Source organism: Panthera onca, chromosome B2 (genome assembly GCF_046562875.1).
Source record: "Panthera onca isolate mPanOnc1 chromosome B2, mPanOnc1 haplotype 2, whole genome shotgun sequence".
NCBI classification, from domain to species: Eukaryota; Metazoa; Chordata; class Mammalia; order Carnivora; family Felidae; genus Panthera; species Panthera onca.
In genome coordinates, this window is record NC_138343.1 from 143896512 (window position 1) to 143921484 (window position 24973).

Genomic DNA, 24973 nt, shown 5'->3' on the forward strand with positions numbered 1-24973 from the left:
CTGGACTTGAATAGTGTACTTAAAGTGATAAAAATAAACGCCAGTTGGAAATACAAGAAATAAAGAATGAAAGAAGCATGCAAGCCGTCTCTATCCACTGGAAGATCCACATGCCAATCATGGCTGGACCCGAGCCGGACTGCCTCCTCCGGGCCAGCGCGTCGCCGTCCGCGTGCCGTGTCACCAGCCCCACTTCACCGAGATCCCTGACTTTAAGGGAGTCCTTGGCTTGGGCCACAAGCGAGGACAAGGCTAGCTGCGTGACCTGTTTCTTGTGCTTCCAGTAAAACAAGCCAGGGTGGGCGGAAGCCAGGCGAGGGGGAAGAAGGTGAAATAAACGCAGTGTCCACACTTACTGGTGCCCATGGATTGGGCTTTACTTTGTGTTTCACAGCCACAGAGGAAGGAAAAGGACTTAGAAAAGGAAAGTGTGCTGGTTTGCTGGGGCCGCTATAACAAACTATCCCCAACCGAGGCGCTCAAAACCAGAAATACTGTGCCAGTTCTGGAGGCCACAAGCCCCACATCAAGGTGTAGGCAGGTTGGTTGTCACCGAAGCTGCTGGAGAGAATCTGCTCCAGGCCTCTTCCGCCTCGGGTCTCCCCACGTGTCTCCCCGTGTTTGCTCAGTGCACATCTGTCACGGTGTCCCAATTGTCCCTTTTTATAAGGACACAGTGCTAGTGGATCAGGGTCCACTCCACTGAACGCTTCCTAATTCGATGGTCGACAAAGACCCTATTTCTTAATAAAGCCATATTCACAGTCACGGGTGGTTAGGACTTCGCAGGCTCTGGGGAGGCGGATGCAGCTCAACCCATAACCTGAACACGCGGCTCTCGGGCCACATGTCCCTCTCACTTCCTTTCTACTGAATCACTGCAGTATTTGTGATGGGGTTCACTGTGCTGTATGCGATCCCGGGAAGGTAGGGCCCGAAAATCGTCATCCGGGTCTCCCTGACTTTCGCCACACCCAGCCTATACCCAGCCTTACCACACAAAGGACTCACTTAATATTTCCCCCCTCGACTGTCTTCCATCAGCCACTCTCTATTTAGTTCTTCTTAGTGTTTGGGTTTTTATTTTGTTTTGGTTTCTTTTTTTTTGGTTTCTTTTTTATTTTGGCTTTTTTTTTTTTGGTTTTTTATTTTCGTTTTTTTTTTGTTTCTTTTTTATTTTGTTTTGGTTTCTTATTTTGCTTTGGTTTCTTTCACTTTAGAAGACATGCTCCACGTATGAGATAGAAGACATTCGGAAAACACAAAGGCAATTAAAAAAATTTCTAATTATAATTCCTAAAAATGGCACTCTGATGAATTTATGTCCAGTCTATATTTATGAGGTTGGTATTATATTGTACAGTTTTGCATCGTGCTATTTTTACCTAATATTATACTTAGGGTATAAGATGGTTCAAAGAAATAAAGACCCAGCTGGGTATCTTTCTATAAAAGATTATGTGTGAACAGATTTTTCAAAAAAAAAAAAAAAAAAAAAGAAGAAGAAAAAGAAACCAAATTAACAGTTTCTCAAGGAACATTTTGAACAATGCTGCTTAGAGCAAAACAGAAATAAATCCTGACGTAAACTGATGTTGATAACGCTTGGAATTCCCGAGGACGAACACTTGGGGTTCATCTAGGAGACCAGGAGCTTCGAGTCCACTCTGCACACGTGTCTTTGCTGTCCTCCTGGCCTGGGGGGCTGCAGCTGGCTCCAGTCTCCTGACACAGGAAGGTTCTTGATGGGATTTGGTAGGACCCCCTCCTTTGGATGGCCGACGGCCTGAAGAAACCCATTTGTCCCTTGGAGACGCTAAAATAAGCCTTTTCCTCGGGCCAGACCATCCTTCCTCTTCTTGCTAACACACTGCAAATCCTCTGCATTCCATAACACCTGGCTAGTGACATGTTTCAGTAGACACGACTCTACCATCTCCCGGGATGGGCTGTCCCTTCCTCTGTTCCCTGAGTTCCTCCACCTTAGCTTTTCTGTCACGCTCCACAATGACTTGTGTCCTCACGCCTTCCTCATGAGACTGGATCTCTCTCAGGGCAACCGACCAGAGCACCTGCCGAGCAGGGACAGGCATCCTGTAGGGTCACCTGGGGCCAAGACTGTGACTTGCCCAGGGTGGATCTTAGCAGATGTTTGTTTGACATTAGCCGTGGGTGTTAAAAGAAGAAGTCTTATCACACACTATCTATGTTTGTTTCAAAATATGGTAGGAAAAAAATGCATTTTGGGACCTCAGCTCTCCTACCTACTAACTGTCTGACCTTAGACAAGTCACCTGACCTCTCGGAGCCTCAGTTAACTGAGCCACAAAATGGGGGACTGCCTCAAAATCCCTCAAAAGAGGGATTATAGCCTCAAACAAGGTAAAGGATATAAAAGTTTTAGCATGATGCCTGATTGCCGAATACACAGTCAACACACAGACCGCAGTGACAGCAATGATTAGAAATGAAAATAACTACCCATTATGATTTCCCTTTTCCTTTTTCCACGGCCCTGCAGAAGGTCATGTACTACAATCGCCACTTGGACATTTGGCCTCAGCCCAGAAGCCTGGTCCTCAGCCCCAAGGCCACACTGGTAGCCCGGCAGAGAAGTTCTGTGCTGAGACTTCCTGGATATAATCACGGTTTCTCCGCTTCCTGGGTTACCCTGGGCAAACTGCTTAACCTCTCTGTGCCTCAGTACTCAGAGCAGTGTTAGAACAATAGGTGCTCTTGTCCTATTAGCTGGGCAGAAGTCCGCAGAATAAAGGGGGCGGACCTGAGGTTTGTTCCGCTCACCCTACACGTGCCAGCATGCCCTTACTTTTCTCCTGTGCATCATTCTGGCATCGTTTAAATTCAGACACTCAAGTTCTTTTACTCTGGAAGGAATTTTAAATGAGATCTAACCTCAGTCAATTTCTGGATCGCTTTGGCTATATTCCTGTAGGAATGCTAACTCGCTAACCTGGTATGGTTTTCTGTTTGTGCTATCCAAGAGGCCTTATGAAGTGAGGAGAAAATGGAGGAGGTCTGCTTCGCCCAATCCTGGGACAAACGGGAAGGTTTGGGCCCGGGAACAATGACGGCTGTGGCATGTGGCAGGCAGGACGCATTAAAGATGCCTTTGTAAGATGTTACGATGAGACCTTTAGAAGACCAGACTGGAAGCTCCCTGGGGGCAGAGCTTCCTATCTCACCACTATGTCCCCGGGACCACAGTGCCCAGCACATGATAGGTGCTCAATACTTGTTGAATAAATCACCAGAAAAAAAAAACCAAAACGCTACGGAGCACAGGATCTCTGTTGCTTGATCCTTCTCATGTCATGGATCTTGTCTTTGGATTCTGCCGTCATCGCCTGGGTCGACACAGAGGTATACTCCTTAGAAGGGGGGATTAGGAGGAGGAAGACGCTCTTTGCCGGTTCCTGAAAGCACTCGTTCAACATCACCGTGGACGTTGAGGAACCTCCCAGGTCAAGCCATCGGAGGGTGACTCCAGGTGAAGCCAGCAGCGTTTGCTCGGTAAAGCTGGGGGTGGGGAGGCCAATGCACTTCAGGGGACACAAAGGGTGCCAGCGGGTGACAGAGCGCAGAGAGGAAGGGGTCCCCATAGAGAGCTGAGGGTCGCTCAGGGAGCTAGGCTTTGCCTTCCAGAATGGTAATCCACAGGGGCGGCGCTGAGGCACCTATCATGAGTCTTCAGAATCCCTTCGCTGACCACTCTTCGAAGCCACCATCCGATCACAGAGCCGTAGCAGAGGAGAGAGCGCCGACCGTAGGCTTTTCTGCTTCTGTCCATCTACAGCCCGGCATCTGTGCCCTCCGGGGAGGTGCTCACCGCCTGGCACCTGCGAAGGATGCAGCCGGAGACCTGTGATGACAACACCCAGGTTTCGGGTCGTGGCTCCCAGCGGAGGTACCGGCAGGTCCCCCCCAGACCCACATTTCAGCAGGAGCCGAGACAGCATGTGCAGGGTCAAGACTGGGAGCTTTGGGATTATCTGACAAAGAGCCTCTCTGACATCCTGGAGGAGAGACCACTGTGGCAAGTGAAGGGGTCAAACCTCTCCAGGACTGAAGAGTGAGAAATCAGTTTGGACTGAAATGAGAAACTCAGCCCCGCCCTCAACCAGGCTGGGGAGAGAGACATGGATCAGCCAGCTGCCAGGTTCACAGGACGTATCGTTTCTCCCAAGGTCATGTCGGAAAAGGTTACAGGGGCGCCTGGGTGGCGCAGTCGGTTAAGTGGCCGACTTCAGCTCAGGTCATGATCTCATAGTCCGTGAGTTCCAGCCCCGCGTCGGGCTCTGTGCTGACCACTCAGAGCCTGGAGCCTCTTTCGGGTTCTGTGTCTCCCTCTCTCTGACCCTCCCCCGTTCATGCTCTGTCTCTCTCTGTCTCAAAAATAAATAAATGTTAAAAAAAAAAAAAAAAAGAAAAGGTTACAGCGGCCCCTTCTTTGCTGGGTCACTCTCGCACCCAGGACGCGTGCTGGCTGGGGGAAGAATCTGGTCTCTGTCTCAGGATGGGGCTACCTCCCTCTCCCCATGGTCTTCGATTCACACGCATCCCCAGAATCGAATGCCTCGGGGACACACCGCTTCGTGGGCGTCTCAGAGCTTCCACCCTGCCTGTGTGCGCGTGCCTTTGTTGAGGCTGTTCTGAAAAGTTCCTGAGCCCCAATCCTTCCAGAGAGGATCACAGACTGACTTCTGCCAAGCTCACCAGACTGCCGAGCCCTCTTCTCAGGTCACAACTCCGAAGTGACGTACACACCCCAGAGTCCATTGCCAATGTGTATTATTATTACAGCAGGAAAACTAGCGTCTGTTCCAAGGCAGGACACATGTAGGTGGTGACTGGAAGCTCGCTTCTCTCGTCATGCTCAACCACTGCCTACTACTGATTAGGTGGCCATCAACCAGGTCAGGGGAGCAGCAGGGGTGGTAAAGACAGGAGGGAACATCTTCCCAAGGGCAAAAACAAAAATCTAAACCCTTACCTAGAAAAATCTTGGAATCTTGGTCAATTCCACCCCATTCCTTTTCTTCAAATGTGAGTTCGTGTTTTGGAGTTACCTATCCAAGGAGTTAAGTGCCACCGTGGGAGAAGTGAAGAGTCAGGCTGTAAGCAGGAAGGTAGGACATTCTCTTGTACATCTTGGCACCGTAGATGCTGGCTGCCCCCTCGCCACCGTGCGGCCTTGGCCCTGGAACTGTGCGTCAGGCAGGCATCGTGACCGTGGGCGCCTCAGTCCGGAGGAACTAAATGGCATTGCAACTGCACAGGGCTAGTGAAGAGCAGCAGGGAATTTGGCAGCGAGGCCCCGGGGCTGGGGGGGTGCGGGGTGGGGGAGAGGGAACAGGGGTGTCTCCATTTTGCTTTGGGCTCACCAAGAGTCCTTCCCTTGCTGAAACATTAAGTCATCCGTAGTCCTCCCCTGCCCCACCCCCTCTTAAAAACTCTGCCATTAACAGGTTCTTTTAATCTTTGGGGTTTTTTTTTGTTGTTGTGTTTTTTTTTAAACCTGCAGTGTCAGAAGGGAAGAAAAACAAGCCAGCCAATCTTGGCTACCTTTCCCTGGATATTAAAAGGCACATCCTGTGCAATGGAAAGGTAATTCAATTCTACTCCTTGCCTCGCATCTTGTCACTTTCTTCCTGCTTCTCTCCTTGCAGAAGCTGACTCCACCCTGCCCGTCCCCACTCAGCTGCCTGCCTGTCTTAGCCTTTCGTGCAGGCAAATCTAGGGGCAAGTGAGATACAACACCCCTCCCAAACCCAGCCATCTAGATTAAACATGCCTTCAAATTGTTATTCATGATGTCAGTCCTGGCCACTAGACTGAAATTCTCTGCACCGTGTGTCTTGCCAGTAACCACGCTGTCTTTGCTGCATTTCGTCTCTACTTGTCATTCACATCCGTGTGGCCTTTGGCACGTGTGTTTCCCCACACCAGGGCTGCGGATTACTTCGGATTTACCTGGCACAACACCAAGCTCTTAACAAACATTTAAAGGAAAAGGGATGATGACACAGCCCTGTTGGTAAAGTGAACAGGGTGAGGGAGGGGGCCTGAGTCTCCAGGAGACAATTTATTCTGCCTTTTTTCTTAAAATATCAGTGGCCAGGGATGGCTGCTGCCGATTTTCTAAGCTTCGGACTGATTCATACGCCAGAAGGCACAATCAAACCCCACAGACAGTTTTCATCTCAACTTGGAGAGAAGAGGAGGAGGGTGAAGCCAACAGAAGGAACCTGACCGTCTCCTACTCCAAGCTGCCGAGGAACCCACGGACCGTAGCCCGTGACCTTCAACGGCCCACGGTCTGTGTGTTACACGTCCTCTGTTGTGGCTGTGAAGCACTCAGGGAATAAGGACATCTACCAGCTAGAACAAGTGAAAGGAGAACGAGAAGGAGAGTAGCTTTGCCGTGTAACACATGCCAGGGCAGCAGGGGTGAGGAATCTGCTTTGCATGGGACTCGTTATAATGAGGTGCCCCCAAGCCGGGCCCGGGATGCATTGCCCTTCTCTCCTACCACGTTCTCTTTCCCCAGGAGCCACGACTGCTCCTTCCCTTCTCTATTCACGTAGCTGTACAACGGCCCTGCTTCTATTCAGTCCAGAGCCTGTGGGAGCTTTCCTCTGGGACCGTAGGCACAGAACACCGTGGATGGATGTACTCCCAGGCCTTGTAGGGAGACTGTCTGTCCATCACACTCTGTGTGGGGAAAATGCTAGTTGTCTTGGATGGTTAGTTCCTGAGTTCCATTTGGAATTATTCTAAAATCACTCCATCAATTTGTGATGGGTAAAAAACGCACTTGCTTTCTGAATTTGTCCCCCATCTTAATTTCCACCAGAAACAAGTGGGCTAAAGCACTCTCGGAAGAATTGGACCTTATCCTGCCATAGCCTTGGGTGTCTTCCCCACCTACTACAAGCAAAATCGAGTATTCTTGGGAACTCACCTCCCGAATTCTACCTCTTTCTTCTTGACTCCAAATGAGAAACCCAATTCCGAACCACGTGCTTGACACTTGGTTGGGGTTGTGACGGTGCCAACAGGCATGGTTTCAGCTTGCAAACTGACAGATGTTGGTATCTCACAGGTGTGTGCGCGTCACGTAAATACAGGTTTCGATGCAGAGCGCAATCAGCGTTGCTTTGTTAAATTTGAGTTTTGTTTAAAGAGATGCCGATTACCGGAGTTAAAATTTTACCTTAAAATCATAAGGTACGTCTCAGACAGTGATCGCCTTCTCTTGACTATGCAAACTCTTCTCTCTTCAAATAGCTACAATTCAGCTCAGACATCTCTTACTATGGCCACTGTGCTCTGAAGAGTCGTTCCCTAAGTACCACAGACCAACGTGAGAGTAAAATGTATGACACGGAGACTTGCATTATGTACTGGGGCATCGGGTACCGCATCCAATATGCCATAGACACATGGCTTCAAGACTCTCTCTTTTCTTTTTTGAAGTTATAGCTTGCCTTTAGGATGTTATGAATATTTTCAAGACATATTTATATAAAACACACTAATAAAAGACTTAGGGGTCTAGCACTGACACCCCATCAGAAATAGTATCAGAGAGATTTGTAAGTTCTGCGTTGGTAAAAGAAATCACGGATAAGGATGTTTCTATCATTTTGTCACAAGTCGGTATGTTGAGGTTTAAATTAATAACTGATTGGATCAGTAGTAATCCATTTGGATAATTGTAAGCAGCCTATATTGTCCGGATTCAAATTCACATTTAATTGCTTCATTTAAAGGGTTTCAGGAAGACGCCAATAATTTTGGACTCTTGGCGCATCTAATATAGCTGAGATTTTTAAATTGCCTGATGTGAAAGAGCTCATATTTTTAAATATATTCACACCCATATATATAATTGGTAATGATACACTGCCTTCCGTACTCTTGAGAACAGGTACAGGTTTAAGGTCAATCAACAACAAAACTCATCTCCAGGCACTCCCAATATTCTGATTTACTTCTTTTCACTTCAGTTTTGAAATTCGGGCCAGTGGAATTAGTCACGTTTAAAATAGCTTAGTATAATCAAACACAGACACACAAACACACAAATCAGTGTCCATAAAACTGGAGAAATCTAAAGAAGGCTGGTGGATTGTGTCACTGTTGGTTTTCTTGTTGGGATATTATACTGTAGTTATGCAAGAAGTTATTTCTCACTAGGGAAAACTGCCTGGAGGGTATAGGGGAGCTCTCTGTGTCATTTCTCACAACCCCAGGTACGTCTACAATTACCTCAAAATAAAAAGTTAAAGATGCAGGGCAAAAGAACAATACGTTACATTGCCATTTCGCTGTTAAAACTATTATGTATCCAAACATATCCACGGAGACCCACCTGCATACACACATCAGAGCCATAAATCCGTAAAGATCTCAGTACACAAAATAATGCCATTTCCATAAGGGCAACTAAGAAATCGTTAACACTGGTTGCTGCTGAGGAGGAAAATGAACACACAGACAGAATGTAGATTTACTTTCCACAGGCTACCCTCTGCGCCTGTTGAGCTGAACCGTGGGCTACTGGCATCACTCGGTCAAAAATTAGCTTTTGAAGAGTGAGGACAAAGCAGACATTCCCAACCTAAAACAAAGGAACGGACACAAAAGAACAAAAAGCAGCTTGGGCCGCCGGGCAAGCCCGGGGAGCCGCTCCAAGCCCTGTCTCCGACACCCCGCAGCGGTGAGGATACAAACAGAATAAACGAGACTCTTACGGCTGGAGACGCAGTAGGACAGTCTGCAGTTGATCCTCCTGAAGAGCTGCTTGTTAATTGGCCAGAGAAGGAGGGTGAAGAGCTGAACGGTGTTGATTATTAGCCCCGAGGCGATAAATACGTAACAGAAGACGAGGTGGCACAGGAACTGAGACTTCAGCAACCCGAGGAGGTCCATGGCGCGGGGTTGCGTTGATTCAGACAAATAAATACTCGCAGGAGAATATTTCCAGAGGGAACCAAGGTCCGCCACCCAGGAAAGTGTCTAGAACACAAACCAGTGTTACACGTTACAAAAAAATAAGACGTGCTTTCAGAGTCGGGGGGGGGGGGGGGGGGGAGAAAACCCTCTTAAAATAGACTCTTACGATGAAACACTTTGTACACGAGTTGGTTTCTTTTTATTTGGCAGTCACGTGGCGCTTACTTATGTCAGGCCGGGTTTCAGCCCTTTAAAAGTTAATAGTTCCTTTCATTGCCATAACACCCCGTGAGGCTGGGACTGTTAGCACAGAGGAGGGGACCGAGGTCCCGGGAGGGTAAGCAGCCCGGCCATGGTTCCACGGCTTCTACGGCTGCCAGCTTCACAGGTGGCCGAGCTGGCTCGAGTCCTGCGGCTCGGCCGCTGTGCGAGCTCCTGTCTTTGGTGATCACAGCAGAGGCTGTGTTTCCGGGTGTCCCCTCCTGCTGCCACCTCTGCCACCCTCCCCCTGCCCACTTCTCTTCCTCCAGATCTTTCCTGCTCCAACGTCCCTTCTGGCAAGCTGGCCCGCGTGACGTTAGGGATACCCCTGGGGTGGCCTCTGCCTGCCGAAGCACCTGTCCCAGTGTGTCCCTGGAGGACACCCTCTGCTCTTCCCCCTTCCCCCACTGCACCATCACTGCTCCCAAGTACACGGTTCTCCTGAAGATCATCATTTTCTCTCCAGTGACTGGAACAGTCATCGGCACATAGCTGGAGCTTAATTTTTTTAAAAAAGTTTATTTACTTATATTGAGAGAGAGGGAGTGCACAAGCAGGGGCGGGGCAGAGAGAGAGGGAGAGAGAGAGAATCCCAAGCAGGCTCTGCACTGCCAGCACAGAGCCCAACGTGGAGCTTGAACTCATGAACCACAAGATCATGACCTGAGCTGAAGTCGGACACTTAACTGGCTGAGCCACCCAGGCGCCCCTCGGGGAGCTTAATTAAAAAAAAAAAAATGTGGAATGATTTAATGAAGGTAGACAAGGAATGGGCTTTGAGATATCAGTAAACACAAATGACCAAGTATGAAGGCAAGAGAACCACGCCCACCACACCCCTCACACACACACACACACACACACACACACACACACACACACACAGTTCTAAAATCAGAAAGAAACTCAAATAGCAGCCAGGTATTGGCTGCTAATCAGTCTCCGACCCCAAAATGGAATAATGATATGACTTTACAGTGTAATCACGGCCTGGTAATCAGTCTCCGACCCCAAAATGGAATAATGATATGACTTTACAGTGTGGCAAAAAAAGCCTTTGAGGGCAAGCGTGAAGGCAGGAGTTTCAAATACTCTGATGGCAAAAGGAAGAAAGCTGAGGCAGTCACGCACAGCAGCCTGGTTCTCCTGGAAGCAGGATCTCACTGCAAACTTCTCTAGAAGCAGCCCAAACTTAGCATAAACCCTCCAACAGTAATAGTGGAGAGATCAGTCTTTGTTAATAACACCAAAAAATCTACATAATAGTTTCACATCTATTATATCATTCTAAGTTTCCCATGAATCTAATGAGAAGAGTATTATTATTATCCCATTCTTCAGAATAAGAAACTGAGATGACTCACAGGTTGGGTGACTTGCCTAAGGTTGTCACAGCCCATAACTAATCATAGGTCTCTGTCTTATCTCCAAGTTCTTTCTTGTGCACCTGCCTGGGCTGCTTTGTTCCCGGGGTGGGAGCTGGGGAGCTCTCTTGGGCTCTGCGGAGCAGCTCAGAGATGACCCCAAAGGCAAAAACGAGCGCAGCCTTCAGTGGAGTTCAAAATCACAAGCTATATTCAGAGTGGGGAATGGGACTTGCTTCTGGTCACCCAGACTGGTTTTGAAGATGGCCGTGGGCAGCAGGACAGACATAAGGTGTGTTCCTCTAGAACATTTACACTTGCTTAGATGATCTGGAAGGTACACGGTACTCCCGCATGGTTTCCATATGTTTCTGGTAGGGGGAAGTGGAAAGTAACGTTGGGGCTGATTTCTCTGGAGTCAGCTGAGACACCCGACCCCCCCAGAAGCCCTGCTCTCTGGCACAAAGCCAAGGGTCTGCGGGGACTGATTGATGCATCATGTCTCTGACCTTTCCCAGGTAGCTTTTCCCACAAACATCTCCAGGTTGTCAAACTCCTTAAGACACACTTGGTTCCAACACACTCAGTCTCTCTCTAGTGAGCAGGCATTAAGCTGGCAGCCCCCTTTCAATGCACTTGACTTTTAGGAGCCACATAAAGAGGAGTGATGTACGTTGGTTTACAGTGTGGCAGCAGTTACAGGATGATGTTGAATATTCATGCGCTTTATTCACTGTCCCTAGATGAGCCACTAAAAGCTTCCAGACAATCTGGCCAAAAGAAGGAGGATTCTTCCCTAGGTTTCTACGATCTAGTACGTGTGAAGTATTTTGCAAATCCTTTGCTATGCTGACTTAACACTAAGAAAAGGAAGATAATGGACTTTGGAAACGCAGGGAATTAAATGCTGCCTTCCTCGACTTCCAGTCAATAGTAGGACATTACAAAGAACATGGAAGATTTTTTTTCCTTGTAGAAGACCAGGAACCACCATGCCCTCAAGTAAAACCTTCGCTAGTACCGCACGAAGCAGGAGTCTATGTAATACTGGTGATGTTTAAGGGGGAATCACAGGCAGGCGGGCCTTGGTTGCTTTGGTTTTGCACACACTTCCTCAAATTCTCTTCCTAGACTAGTGTGGTGGCCGAGCGTGGGCTTGGGTCCAATTGTCTGGGTTGGAACCTCTGCTGTACCTCTTACTGGTCATGTGCCTTCAGGTAAAGTAACCCTTCTGAATCTCAGTTTCTCTATCTGTAAAGAGGGATCAAAATTCCAAAGAGACTATTGTTTTTCTTTTTTTTTTTTTTTAACCTAAACCGATTCTCAAATTTATAGGCAAGAGCAAAATAAAAGACTAGCCAAAGAACTGCCTGAAGAAGAACAAGGCTGGCAGGTGCCATGAGTTTGTTAAACAATTTGACTGACTTAGTCTCAGAGCTGATTAGTAATAAAAAGACACAAGGCTAAATCATTTAAGGAGGTATCTGTTGGGTAAATATGTGTTGTGTGTCTTAAGTTTATTCCAGATGGAAGTTTGGGGGGCCACCCTACCCATACTGAATAAGGAACAGCTTTTTTTGAATGTGGTCATCAGCCAATTCGGTGCCCCACTGAGGAGAGATGATAGAAATATCTGACCAGTGGAGAAAGCAGTTAAAAATACTTTGCCTACTTCCCTTTCAGATGCGTGACTACCTAGAACGTTAGGGGAAGAAACTTTCCAGCAAATTCACTTCAGCAGCTTATACGAAGCAAGGAAATGACAAAGAATTTTATTTCACAGACTGTCAGAACAAGTAATTTATGGAGTTTGTAAATCAACAAATAACCATGAAGCTGTTTCTCTGTCATACTGCTGTGAGCAAAGATATTTCTTATCATCAAGGGCAATGATGAAGAACCTATGTGCCTGAAAGCCCAAACGAGATGCTGCCATGGTCTGGTTGGGATTCTTGCACAGGGCAGAGTGTGGACGGCACATCAGGGGCTCCCAAGTGGCCTTTAACCCAGTCCGTGGGCCCCTCCCTGGCACTCGCCCACAGGCCCCGAGAGCTGACTCCAGGCTCATGAGGTAAAGCCCCTTCCGTCATGTTCACGAAGGTAAATCCAGCCCAGGTCATCTTTGAGGAGGGGACAGAGGGGAGAGGTGACATGACTGGGGCTTGGCGCACAAGCTGGCTGTGCTGAGAACAGGAGCAGGGGTCTTGCCAGATATTGAAGCCCAGACCAGTCACAACCCAGGGAATGCAGGTAACATGTAGGAGGGATTGCCGGAACAAGAAAACATTTTTTTAAAGTTTTACTTATTTATTTTGAGAGACAGAGAGACGGTGAGTGCGAGCAGGGGAGGGGCAAAGAGGGAGGGAGAGAGAGAGAGGGAGAGAGAAGGAGAGAGTGGGAGACGGAGAATCCCAAGCAGACTCCACACTCAGCACAGAGCCCAACCTGGGGCTCAATGTCAAGAACTGTGAGATTATGACCTGAGCCGAAATCTAGAGTCGTCCGCTTAACTGCCTGAGCCACCCAGGTGCCCCTGAAACATGAAGACATTTTAAAGAGAAATCGTAGAGAACAGGGAAAAATGCCAGAAAACCCAACCTGTATACATTATTTGGATTTTTCAGAAGGTAGAGTCCGACCCATCACCTGAAAATTCCTGAACCAGCAGTGTAAACATAGACAGAAAGCTCCTGTCACCAGGAATCAAGGTTCAAGGAGGATAATAGGTTCAAGGAGGATAGTTTACTCCACATTACCTTCATTTCCCAGCTACTGATGTTTAGCAGAGTTTGAACTTAACTCATCATTTGAAAAAGTCTCTGGCAGTCCTTGAGGGCACATTGTTGCCCACGAGTCTGTTAAATCGGCTCACAGCTGTTTGAAAAAGCTGCCATTAATGTTGGAGGAGGGCTCTTATTCAATGGAAGGAATCTCCTGAAGTGCCACTGGGAAGTAAAGAAGCTGTTCATCCAAGGAAGGGAGAGACCTGGGGTCATACACATGGGGGACGTTGAGCGACCATGAACCAATTGTGTAACAGAGGCATTAAACGAGCTGGTATAGGCCCTTGAAGAATATGAGAAGACACTGAGTGAAAAACGGTAACAAAGAAGCATGATTCAGATTTGTAAAATAATAATGTGTATATTTATATCATTCACATCTCTGTCTATTTCTATATTCATGGCTGTCTATTAATAGTGGCTAATTTTGGGTGGAAGAATTCTGGCGGTTTCTTTTCTCCTGTTTTATTCCTCTTTTCTTAGAATGAGATGAGCTCTTCCTCCCCTGGACAGAAGAAGGGACCCGATCCCGGCCTGCATTGCGATTCCTTGTGGTCAGATGACGGAGCCCGTGTGATGCAGAAGGGGAGACAGCCCAGGTCGTCGAGGCAGAACAAGTGTGCTGCCTATAGACCTGATGAGAAGGACACACCCCCTGTCAGGAGGGCGCCAAGGTGAGAATCCAGGCTCTGACCGTGTGGAGGCTGGATGCCACCCTGCATCCCAGCACAGGTGCCTGGGAGGAAGTTGGGAACAGGGAAGGTTAAGGGGCCATTGCGAGTCCGGCAGCTCTGGCTAGAAATCCAGGCTCAGCCCATCGGCAGCTACGGAAGTTCCTTCCGTGTCTGTGAAATCAGAGCAATACCTTCAACACCAGGCGGCCGTGGGGCTCAGATAATAACGCATTTGAAACACTTTCCGGAACGCCTGCCACATAGGCGGCGCCCAAATAGTGGGAGATTTTTCTTCTCGTGGCGAGCAAATAAAGAGGCAAAGGGGCGCAGCTAAGAAATGTGATTTTAGCATTTCTGGGAAAGCAGAGAGATAGAAATCGACTTAGTTTCCCTTCTCACTACGTATCTAGAGCCTGACATTTTCCTGAATTTACCTCCAAGCGTGTGAAAACATTTCCTCCCCCGTTTGTTTTCATTGTAACCTCTACTTTTCCGTCGGTGACTCAGAGACGGGAAACGATGCGTTCACGAGAGCTCGCGGCTCTTCACCTTCTTCACTGAGGAATAATCTTCCCAAGTGTGGAGTTGGAGAAGCGGACCCCAGAAGGAAGGCAGTCCGAGCCGGGCCGTGCTTTCGGGGACGCTGCGTTTCCCACGCAGCATTCCCAGCAAGGAACTGAGCAGACACCGAGGAGAGGAGTGGCCGTGCGCCCCAGCAGCCAAGCGCACCCTAGAAGCCACGCGCACCCCAGCAGCCCTGCACAACAACCCCCCCCAGCAGCCCTGTACACCCAGCAGCCACGTGCACCCCAGCAGCCGAGGGCACCCCAGCAGCCCTGTGCACCCCAGCAGCTGCGTGCACCCCAGCAGCCGAGGGCACCCCAGCAGCCCTGCGCACCCCAGCAGCCGAGGGCACCCCAGCAGCCCTGCACAACAACCCCCCCCAGCAGCCAGGCGCACCCCAGCAGCCCTGCACACCCAGCAGCCACGTGCACCCCAGCAGCCGAGGGCACCCCAGCAGCCCTGTGCACCCCAGCAGCTGCGTGCACCCCAGCAGCCGAGGGCACCCCAGCAGCCCTGCGCACCCCAGCAGCCCTGTGCACCCCAGCAGCCGCATACACCCCAGCAGCCAAGGGCACCCCAGCAGCCCTGCACAACAACCCCCCCCAGCAGCCAGGCGCACCCCAGCAGCCCTGCACACCCAGCAGCCACGTGCACCCCAGCAGCCGAGGGCACCCCAGCAGCCCTGTGCACCCCAGCAGCTGCATGCACCCCAGCAGCCGAGGGCACCCCAGTAGCCCTGCACACCCAGCAGCCCTGTGCACCCCAGCAGCCAAGGCACCCCAGCAGCCAAGGCACCCCAGCAGCCGCGTGCACCCCAGCAGCCCTGCGCACCCCAGCCCAGCACACCCCAGCAGCCGCATGCACCCCAGCAGCCACACGCACCCCAGCAGCCGTGCGCACCCCAGCAGCCCTGCACACCCCAGCAGCCCTGAGCACCCCAGCAGCCGAGCGGGGCCCCGCGGGGCTCCTGAGCCACTTCAGCTCGGTCAAGCAGATGGCGCCACACGTTGCCCAGCCTCCGGCAGTGGAAACATAAGCAAATAAAGAAAGCTGGGAATGTCCCCAGGAGAGAATTCAAACTGCATCCTCCTCTAAGTGCGCACAGAGAGCTTCGATGGAAAGCATTCGAATAAGGCGACAGATAGAAGAGACTTCGTGAAGACTTAGGTCCTCTGCCTTCCTCACTACTCTGAAACCATTAAATAAGCACGACCTTCAGGCTCAGGCAGGAAGAGAGAAGGAGTCTGAAACGGGTTTAAGTCCTTCAGTAGCTTGTTTCTCGGGGTTTGGCTTGTTTGTCACACTTATTACAGCGCCGAGCCAGGGCAGGGTTTTAGAAGAAGCAAAACGTTCCTCCAAAGAAATCAGTCCAAGTGGAATTGCTAAAATAATACCCGTGACCAATGTAGTATCATCACTGAAATCAAAACAACCCCTCATTTTAGGCTCTTTTAACTCCAAGCACCAGAACAGGTCACAAAGCAGAAAGAAGATACGAGAAATGCAAATACTAAACAAACAGAACCTTTTTTTTTTTTTTTTTACATTCCAAACTAAAATAATAATACATTCTGAAAGACTTGAAGGGAAGTGGGACTCTCACCCTCCTTGTGAGAACAACCGCTCAGTCTTTTTAGAAAAGCAACTTGACACGCGTACAAAGCCCTGAAACGTCTTCGTACCGCTCAATCTCGTAACCAACTTCTGGGAAACACTCTTAAGGACAAAATTAACTTTTAGACTATTCTCTCTGCCTGAAGATATTCAGCAAGCATTATTTATAAGCACCTAAAATTAGAAACTGCTTACATTTCCACATGTGGAAACAATTAAGTGAATTATGGCAAACCCACACAATTTAAGTATCACTGTAATAGGTTTATAGTGAAATGGATACATTTTCAATGTATTAAGAGCTAAAGGACCCCGAATCATATCTATACATACACATATATAAATAATAATCACATTAAAATCAAGTATAGAAAACGTACTGGAAGCCAAGAACGCCTTACGAAAACACTAACAGTTATTTGTTATATACACACACAAACACACACACACACATACACACATCCCACACTTAGACACGTCAGCCAACCTGGAGTCTGTTGGGATGGCCTCACTACTGCTTTAGCATTTTCTTCCTTAGGAAGACAGTGAGTAGGCGAGCTCCAAGATCTTTGACAGACAGAACAGTCTCTGATTCTAATACAGGAAATGTATGTCCTCACAACTCAGGTTTTCCGGTCATTTCAGTGGGGTCTCCTCAAGAGTGATTAAGGAGATCCTCTCTTCCTCAGCTCCCATGTACAGAGAGGACTCTCAAAGGGGCATGGTCAACTGGATGGAAAGAAAAAGAAAACTTAAGGGTTGGTGGAGAGTAACACGGACTAACGTGCAGCTAGCTGGTGAATTTTGTCTCTGGACCAGTATTTTCGGTCGGTAGAGCACAGAATGCCCGGGGCCAGTGGTGGTGGCCCTGGAGGAAAGGGACACGGATGTAGTCCCAGGGGGAAACGAGTGAGGTATGTTCTGCTCTTGGAACGTTCAGATTCTGCGTGCCCCGTGAGGGTGAATGGATTTAGCAGAAATCTCCAAAAGGGCAGCGACTACCTTGTGGAAGCCTGAGGCTTCCACTTAGGGCTTAGTCCTGACAAACAAGGATAAATTTAGTTTTTGGATTCCTGCGCGTTAGACTGGCCCAAGGCCCAAAACAAAACAGGAGAGAAAGTGTTCTAGACTGAATTTAACTGTCTCTGGGACCATCTGTAACTAAAATACTCCTCAATTAAAAAAATGATCCCCATCGAATGGTTTCGCAGAGAAGCCTATTAAAATTAGCTTATGTTAAAATTTTATGGACCAGTCCTCTGTTCAATATCCCTGTACCGTACATGATGTCCATTAAAACAAACCAAGCTCCGAAGGAGTCATAAATCATACTCAAGGTTTTCATTACGTCCTCTAATAAATAACACCGAGCCTTTCTCCAAAGTCTAATTTTAGGATGATAAAAACTTAGGTCTATAGAAAATTGAGGCTTCTGAGTTTATATTTAATAGTTGATTCTGAGTAGCTTATAAGAGCAAAACACATTCTGAAGAGCTTTTCTGTCCAATCCAAGGAAACCAAGACTCCGAGATAAACACCGATGGATACCCTAGGTACCTTTTTATGAGAAAAGAACAAAGATAGAAGGAAATTTAATTAGATATTCTCTAAGGCCTTTTGTAGCAGTAATGACTACAAGATTAAAATGTCCAGAGTTAAACATGAGATTTTCTGAGTAGTAATCAGCGCAGTGAGGATCAGCACACTGAATGTTTCACACACATTATCTCAGTCACCGTCACAAAAGCCTACCATGGAAGGTATTATTATCCCCATTTTATAGATGAGGAAACAGGGATTTAGCTAGCCTAAGCAGTTAGACTATGCAAAGGTCAAAGAGTGAATAAATGTCTAAAATCCAAACTCGTGCCCTGAGTGATATTATGCTGCTTTGACACAGCTGAGGTAGCTGGACTGCACATGAACTTGGGCCTTCATAGCACCATTCCATATTTTCAGTTCATGGTCCCATTTCTGACACTGGGGAGATCATGAGTTTTGAGCTACTGCCCCGCCAGTCGGTCCTGCCCAGCCCTCAGGAACACCCTCCTTCCAGAACAATGCCTGCCATTTCTACACCCCAATCCAGCTCTCTCACGGTCACAGGGTACAGGGGGCCATGACTTCACGGCGTTTGGGCAGTCCGAGGAGCTAGCTGCTGGGTTGCATTTCCAGCAACCAAGAATGTGTGAACTATTTTACTAGGTACTCTGTGGAAAATGCATTGTGAAATTATGTTCCAGTTCTGGAAGTTTCCCCAAGATCCAGTATCATGAAACCAAAAACTGAAATGAAATGGGGGAACACTAATCTTCCCATTCAGGAAACATGGACATTTCTGCTTTAAATAAGAATATTCCAATTAATAATGAAGCCTTTTCAAATACAGAACGAAAGCAAGATGGATGTTGAACGCAAATTGTTGGTTCTTCATCACCACTCTTGTTGTGGCAGATCGGTGGCCATCGGTCCAGTAATCTACCTGTGACGGTGGAAACAGGAGGGAGCAGTTAGCCCCTCAGGTCTCTCCAAGTGGGGAAATGGCCCGGGACCAGCCCTGGGCCTACTGAAGCAGGCGCGAGTTCGATGCAGCACCAGCTGGCACCAAAAACGAGAAAAGAGCTTTATTCGGCGTATAAACCACCTCCTACTCTAGTCCCACTGTCACCAAGGCAACGTGGTCAGGACTGCGGTCTTCCAGTGCCTCCTTCTCCCCTTCCCACATGGGCCGTGACAAAGCCGGGTGGCCAAACCAGAGATGGAGAAGCTCTGCAGAGAGATGCTGGGTTTAACTCCCCACTTCCTAACTGCATGACCTTGGCCTCGTCATCTCAGCCTCAGTATCCGTGTCTGTGTAATGGAGGTAATAATCCCCTCCTTCCAGGAATCGTGGGACGCTGACCTGCGCCAATGTATAGAAAGAAAGCGCCAAGCTCAGGCCCGCATGAAGCAGCTCCTTGGTACCGGCGGCCCGGGCGTGTCTCCTCCTCCCTCAGCTGCTTTACCCACGACCCCAAACCGTCCACCATCTTTTCTTACTAGCCTTTCCACTCTGCAGTTCTCCTAATCCATTTCTCCTGTTTGTTTTAGTAAGATTCCTCGTGTGCACATTTGTTTTTTCTGACCCCCACACACTCCAGGACGAGGTGAGGTGACTTGTAAGACCCCCCAAAGTCCACTCACAAGTTTTAGTTAAATGATTCGGTCCTCATTCCTCTCCTCAAGTAAGATAGTTCAAAACCATTGGTTCTGAAGCTCTCTTCAAAACGATGGACGATACCAGTGAGTTATCTATATAAACTGCATGGAAGGAGTAAGTTGGACGTACGATACGCGACTTGCTTTTACACCGTGGAAGAGAAACAAAAACCAATATTGACAAAATTAAGACCACAGTCATCTTGGTGCCCTTGGAATGTCACAGCATTTCCCTGGAGCCTTGCAATAAGAAGCTAAGGACACACACACACACACACACACACACACACACACACATATATACAAGGTATATATATATATATATATACACACACACAAGATAGATATACATATATATAAGAGGGAGCAGATAATAGATGTGTCTGTGTCCACCAGGAAGCAATTTGCAGGGGGCTGACTTCTGAACAGGGTGAGGTTGGGGACAACTTACTGGTGCAGACAGACAGGTGCTTAGGTCATCAGCAAATCATGGCGCCTAAATTTTTTTCATAAAATCTGACCTTTAATGTTTCAAAATAGGTAAAATAATAATAATAATAATAATAATAATAATAATAATAGAAAGCCTTTAAAATTAAGACTTGTGGCGGGGCACCTGGGTGGCTCAGTCAGTTAAGCATTTGACTCTTGATCTCAGCTCAGGTCTTGATCTCAAGGGTTGTGAGTTCGAGCCCTGTGTTGGGCTCTGCACTGGGCATGAAGCCTACTTAAAAAATTAAATTAAATTAAGACTTAGGGCAAAATGTAAAATTTCATCAGAAATTTCCTTAAATTTATTTTATAATTTAATATTTCCACTCTCAGTACCCATTGAGAGAGTGGTACAACTCTAATCTTTTCAGTATTTAGAAGCTCTAACCTTAAAGCAGGCTTCAGTTTGGCCAGACGACACATGGTCTGGGAATGGCCAGGCCAGGAAACTATGAGGACACTAGTACTGAATCACCAGAGATAGCCAAGCACATTCTCTGGCATTGTTTTTCCAGTAAAGTTGATAAGATCGCACAAATCTCTTCACTTATTCTGGCCTAGCCCACCTAGTCTGTCTGGGTCAACAGCTCATTAGGAGTCATGACTCTTCGCCGTTACGCACAGGACAAAACATTGTCTGTAGCCAGGTAAACAGGGCCTGTAACCAACAGAGGTCACCAGCCTCAGACAAATGCCCAAACTGCCAGTCCTGGGGGAGTTCTGAGCATTAGATATGAAGTGAGAAAACCAAGAAGATGTGAAGTGATAGGGAACCAAAGCTTGAGGGCTATGTAACAAAACCACGTGGACATGGGATGCTCCTGTACACAATAGTTAACTTGGTGCAAATACAGGGGGTGCCGGGGGCGATACACTGGGAACTTACCTTGCCCTGGCATGTATCAACCGGACTAGAATTCTCTTTGGGAAGGTAGAAATCATGACTCTACCAGTGGTCCACAACATAAGTACAGAAAGGGAAGCACCAGTATTGACTCGGGTCTGGGTTTGACTCTTGCCCGTCTGTGTGTCTGCATCAACCTGGCCATTGGCCTCCAGGAATTTCAGCTTGGTCATCTGTCAATTGAATATGACAGATTCACTGGCCACGTAGAAGGGTGGTGGGAGAGTTCAGTGAGGTAAGGGATGAGCAAAGGCTCTGTCAAACCCAATTGTGTGGCTCAGAAAATGGGAAATGGGGACACTAGTCTACATGCTGTCAACCACAGTGCTTCTGATTCATAGGAACTGCCATAGCATTAATGCCCTGGGGTCCCTACCAGGGAGTTGAGCTTGAAAGAAGCCCTCCACTCATTCTGTCAGGATCAATGGGGCTTATTTCAAGGTGGGTAGGTTCTGTGAGGGTCTGCTCAGAGGCGGTAACTCCGGGCAAAATAAGCAAGTGGCCTTTTTCTTCTGTGTCTCAGACACCAGTAAATGGGCTCTTTTCTCTGGCGGGTTCCTCACTGTTGGTTAAGCACACTTGACCCTTGAGTTCTTGGAGGCCCTGTTGTGGCCAACTCTTCTTTTCTGGTAAGAAGTGTGTGGAAGGTGGGAGATCAATAAGGCTGGATTTTAAATCTTTCATTTCTTTGATTTTCATAAAGTGATGTCAATGAACCCAGGCAATTTCCCCGACTGGATTCATGCATAATGGACCCGAAGAGGGACTTATTAGAAAACAAAAGCACTTAAATGCTTTCCTGACATGAATCATTTATTGAAGACAGAAATGCTGGCTGTGAGGGCCCAAAATAAGTTGACTTACAGTATCCTTGTTTCTAGATAGGTCTGAAATATGACCACAGAATATTGAAGTACTCAGACAGGAACAATGCTTTTGAGGTCATTACAGACTGGCTATTCCTCGAAAAGTTTCATTAATAACAGCAGTGATAAAACATGAAGTGGGCCTCCTCTCTCTCCCTTTCTTTTTCTCCTTTTGTCACAAAGCTCCGGAACAGAGGATGCTTCGTGAAAGCAGGTATGTTCTTTTCAACTTCTGTTCAGTAGAATCCAGGACAGATATTCTTGGACCCGTGCAAACATTCATTAATCCATTGATAACTCCATTCATGCATTAGGTTGTCCACAAAGCTACTCATTCATCCATTCAGTTAGAAATTCATTGATTCGTATTTATTGTTATAACTTTATACCACTGCATTAGACTTCTGAAGGTAAGCACAGGGGATTGTTACAGAGCCCCTGTGTCTTATGTGGGTCAGCACTGTGCACAATAAACTAAAGCTTTTTACAATAAAACTAAACACAATAAAACTAAACACAATAAAACTAAACTTTAAAATAAAACTAAAGAGTAATATTTCCAGGCTCAGGAGGAACCTCCACCCCTTCCCCTTCTTTTTTTTTTTTTTAAATTTTTTTTTTAACGTTTATTTATTTTTGAGACAGAGACAGAGCATGAACGGGGGAGGGTCAGAGAGAGGGAGACACAGAATCTGAAACAGGCTCTAGGCTCTGAGCTGTCAGCACAGAGCCCAACGCGGGGCTCGAACTCACGGACCACGAGATCATGACCTGAGCCGAAGTCGGCCGCTTAACCGACTGAGCCACCCAGGCGCCCCCACCCCTTCCACTTCTTACAGAATAAGTAGATACACCATAAATGGTGACTCAATCGGAATCTCTAGACGATCTAATATAATTTAATCTTTATACCAATAACTCCGGATCGTCAGAAGCAAAGTGCAAAAGCGAAAGCATGAACTGATAAAGTCCTAGGTTTCTTTCCCATTAAATTAAGCACAGGTCAGATGACCCAACAATTTATTCTCCTTGCAAAAGCCATGCAGATAACCCCCCATGATTGCTCCCTAACCCATCACATCGCGTGTAACAAGCATAGAATTCTCTTTTACAAATGCTAAAATTGCATGAGGCAATATATCAAACTGACATGAAAATAACTCAAAATGAAAGCAAATTACCTACTTGAACTCCAGTAGGGGAGCTCAGATGTTGGTTGGGGACCAGAGCGGACTGGTTTTGTTTTGTTTTTTTTTTTAAACAAAAACTCTTCTATTAAAATACCAATCTGATAAAAGTAAAGGAAACTATATGCTCTATGCAAGTCACTAAGCCATAGTCATGGATATTTTTAAAGATAATTCTCCTCCATTATAACAGTAATTCACATTCATTATATAAAAATTTGTCAAGTTCTAAAATGTAGAAATTTTAGCACCTAAAACTGTCACTGACATTTTGGTTTATTTTCTTTCAGTCTTTGGTGAATGCATAGGCTTTTTTCCTTTTTTCTTTTTTTCTTTGTTAGGTAGAACTTACCATAAAAAGGCAGACGCCTTTTTTGTTTTTAAATATGTTGAACTCTTAGGTCGAATCAGTTTTATATGCCCTTTTGTTAAGCTTTAGTGAGATCATTTTCAATGTGTCCAAATATCACAGTATAACTTGTCTAGTACTTATACTGGGCACATCATGATTATTACCTTACTGCCTCATCGTTGTATATTTAGACTTCTTTTTGCCTTTTTAATACTAAAGCCATGATTAATAATTTCAGGCATAACTTTTCTTCTGAACCTTGAGTTAGGTCTTTAGAACATATAGGATATCTGGGTTCAAGGAATAAAAGTTTAAGGTATCTGGCAAATATTGCCAAATCATTTTCCAAAAGTTTTGTGGATACTTATGTTCTTAGCAGCAAAATACAAAAATACCCATTTTATCACATTTATGTCAACAATAAAAATTCTCATCTAAAAACAACAAAAACCAGACTCGCTCTTCATACATTAAAAGTGTGTCGCATTGTTTTAATTTTTGGAGTGACAAGTAAAGCTGGATATTCTTTAACATTTATTAAACTATGGCTTTTTCTTCATGACTTGCCTTTTAATTTTTTGCCCATTTATCTCTTGCACATTGATTTTTAAGAGCTTTTCATCTATTAAGGAGAATAACATCTTCCTATTCCATTTAGAATGACCATTTTTCTAGTTGGCTTCTATTTTTAGCTCATTGGGGCTTTAAATTATTGTGAAGAACAGTGATTTCTTTCATAAAGTTTACACTTAGAAAGTTTGTCCTTCTACCCTCACTTTTCAAACGGCACAAAACACATGTCACTGTTTTTCCAGGATTAATTTATTTTATTTTTTATTTTTTAATGCTTATTAGAATTTTTATTTAAATATTATGGTCCAGAATTAATTTTATTTTTAACTGGTTAATCTATAGCTGACATTTATTTTGGGCTATGATAGTCCGTGAAGAGCTAAGTGGGTCTCTTTCCAAATATTTCACCAGTTGTATCCAAGGCATTTATTGAAAGACCCTTCCTATTCCATTAATTCATACTATAATTTCATCTATTAAATACCAATAAAAAGAGACTGCAGGGGTCAATACTCCGACTACTCATTTTCTAGATGAAACATTGGCCATCGAGACAGTCAGGTGACTGGCCCCATCACGTCACTGGGGGGTAGGGACAAAGCCCTGAGTGCTCTTTCTTCCTGGCCCTGCCACCAGATGCTATTTTCCTCTCTCAGAGGCAGCAACTGTTACTGAGTCACAGACCAGCCTTTTCCAATCACTAGTTAAAAATCCATAGGAAATCAGGAAGCTGTACCTTGGAACTACACTCATGCCGACATAACCTCAGCTGGGAGTGAGGGGAACCAAGGTGAATGCAGAAGCCGCTGCCTGGGCCTTCCTTTGCCCATCCAAAGACCCAAGAAGTACTCTCACTACCTGTAAGGCCACTGCCAGTTCTGATATACTTAGCTACCTATACGATGGATTCTGTGGAAGGAAGTAAAAACAAAAGCAGAGAGGCAAATTGTTTAGATTTGTAAAGGGACACACTACCATTAGAGATTAGGGAATGGAAACCCTAGCACAGCAGGGAGCTTAGGTCGTGGTCTTAACTGGTGCATCTCCAGAACCCACATCAGGAATGCATCCAGGAATAGCGGGGACAGTAAAGCCTCGCAAGGCCTCTGGGCCACTTCCTGCTGAAGGACTGACAGCCTAGGACACAGTACAAAGGGAGACC

At 46.7% G+C, this 24973-nt stretch overlaps 1 protein-coding gene across 6 annotated transcripts in view; it reads right to left on the minus strand.

The window, feature by feature from the left end:
- AGPAT4 (1-acylglycerol-3-phosphate O-acyltransferase 4) overlaps window positions 1-24973 on the minus strand; it is a 127269-nt gene that overhangs the window by 82090 nt on the left and 20206 nt on the right. For 5 of the 6 annotated variants that reach the window (XM_060617045.3, XM_081795785.1, XM_060617047.3 and 2 more), the window contains exon 2: window positions 8778-9042. In XM_060617045.3, coding sequence (XP_060473028.2) covers window positions 8778-9042 — 265 coding nt within the window. Of the gene's footprint in view, window positions 1-8777; window positions 9043-16726; window positions 16969-24973 lie in introns of all 6 variants that reach the window. The other variant, XM_060617048.3, reaches the window with a different exon arrangement.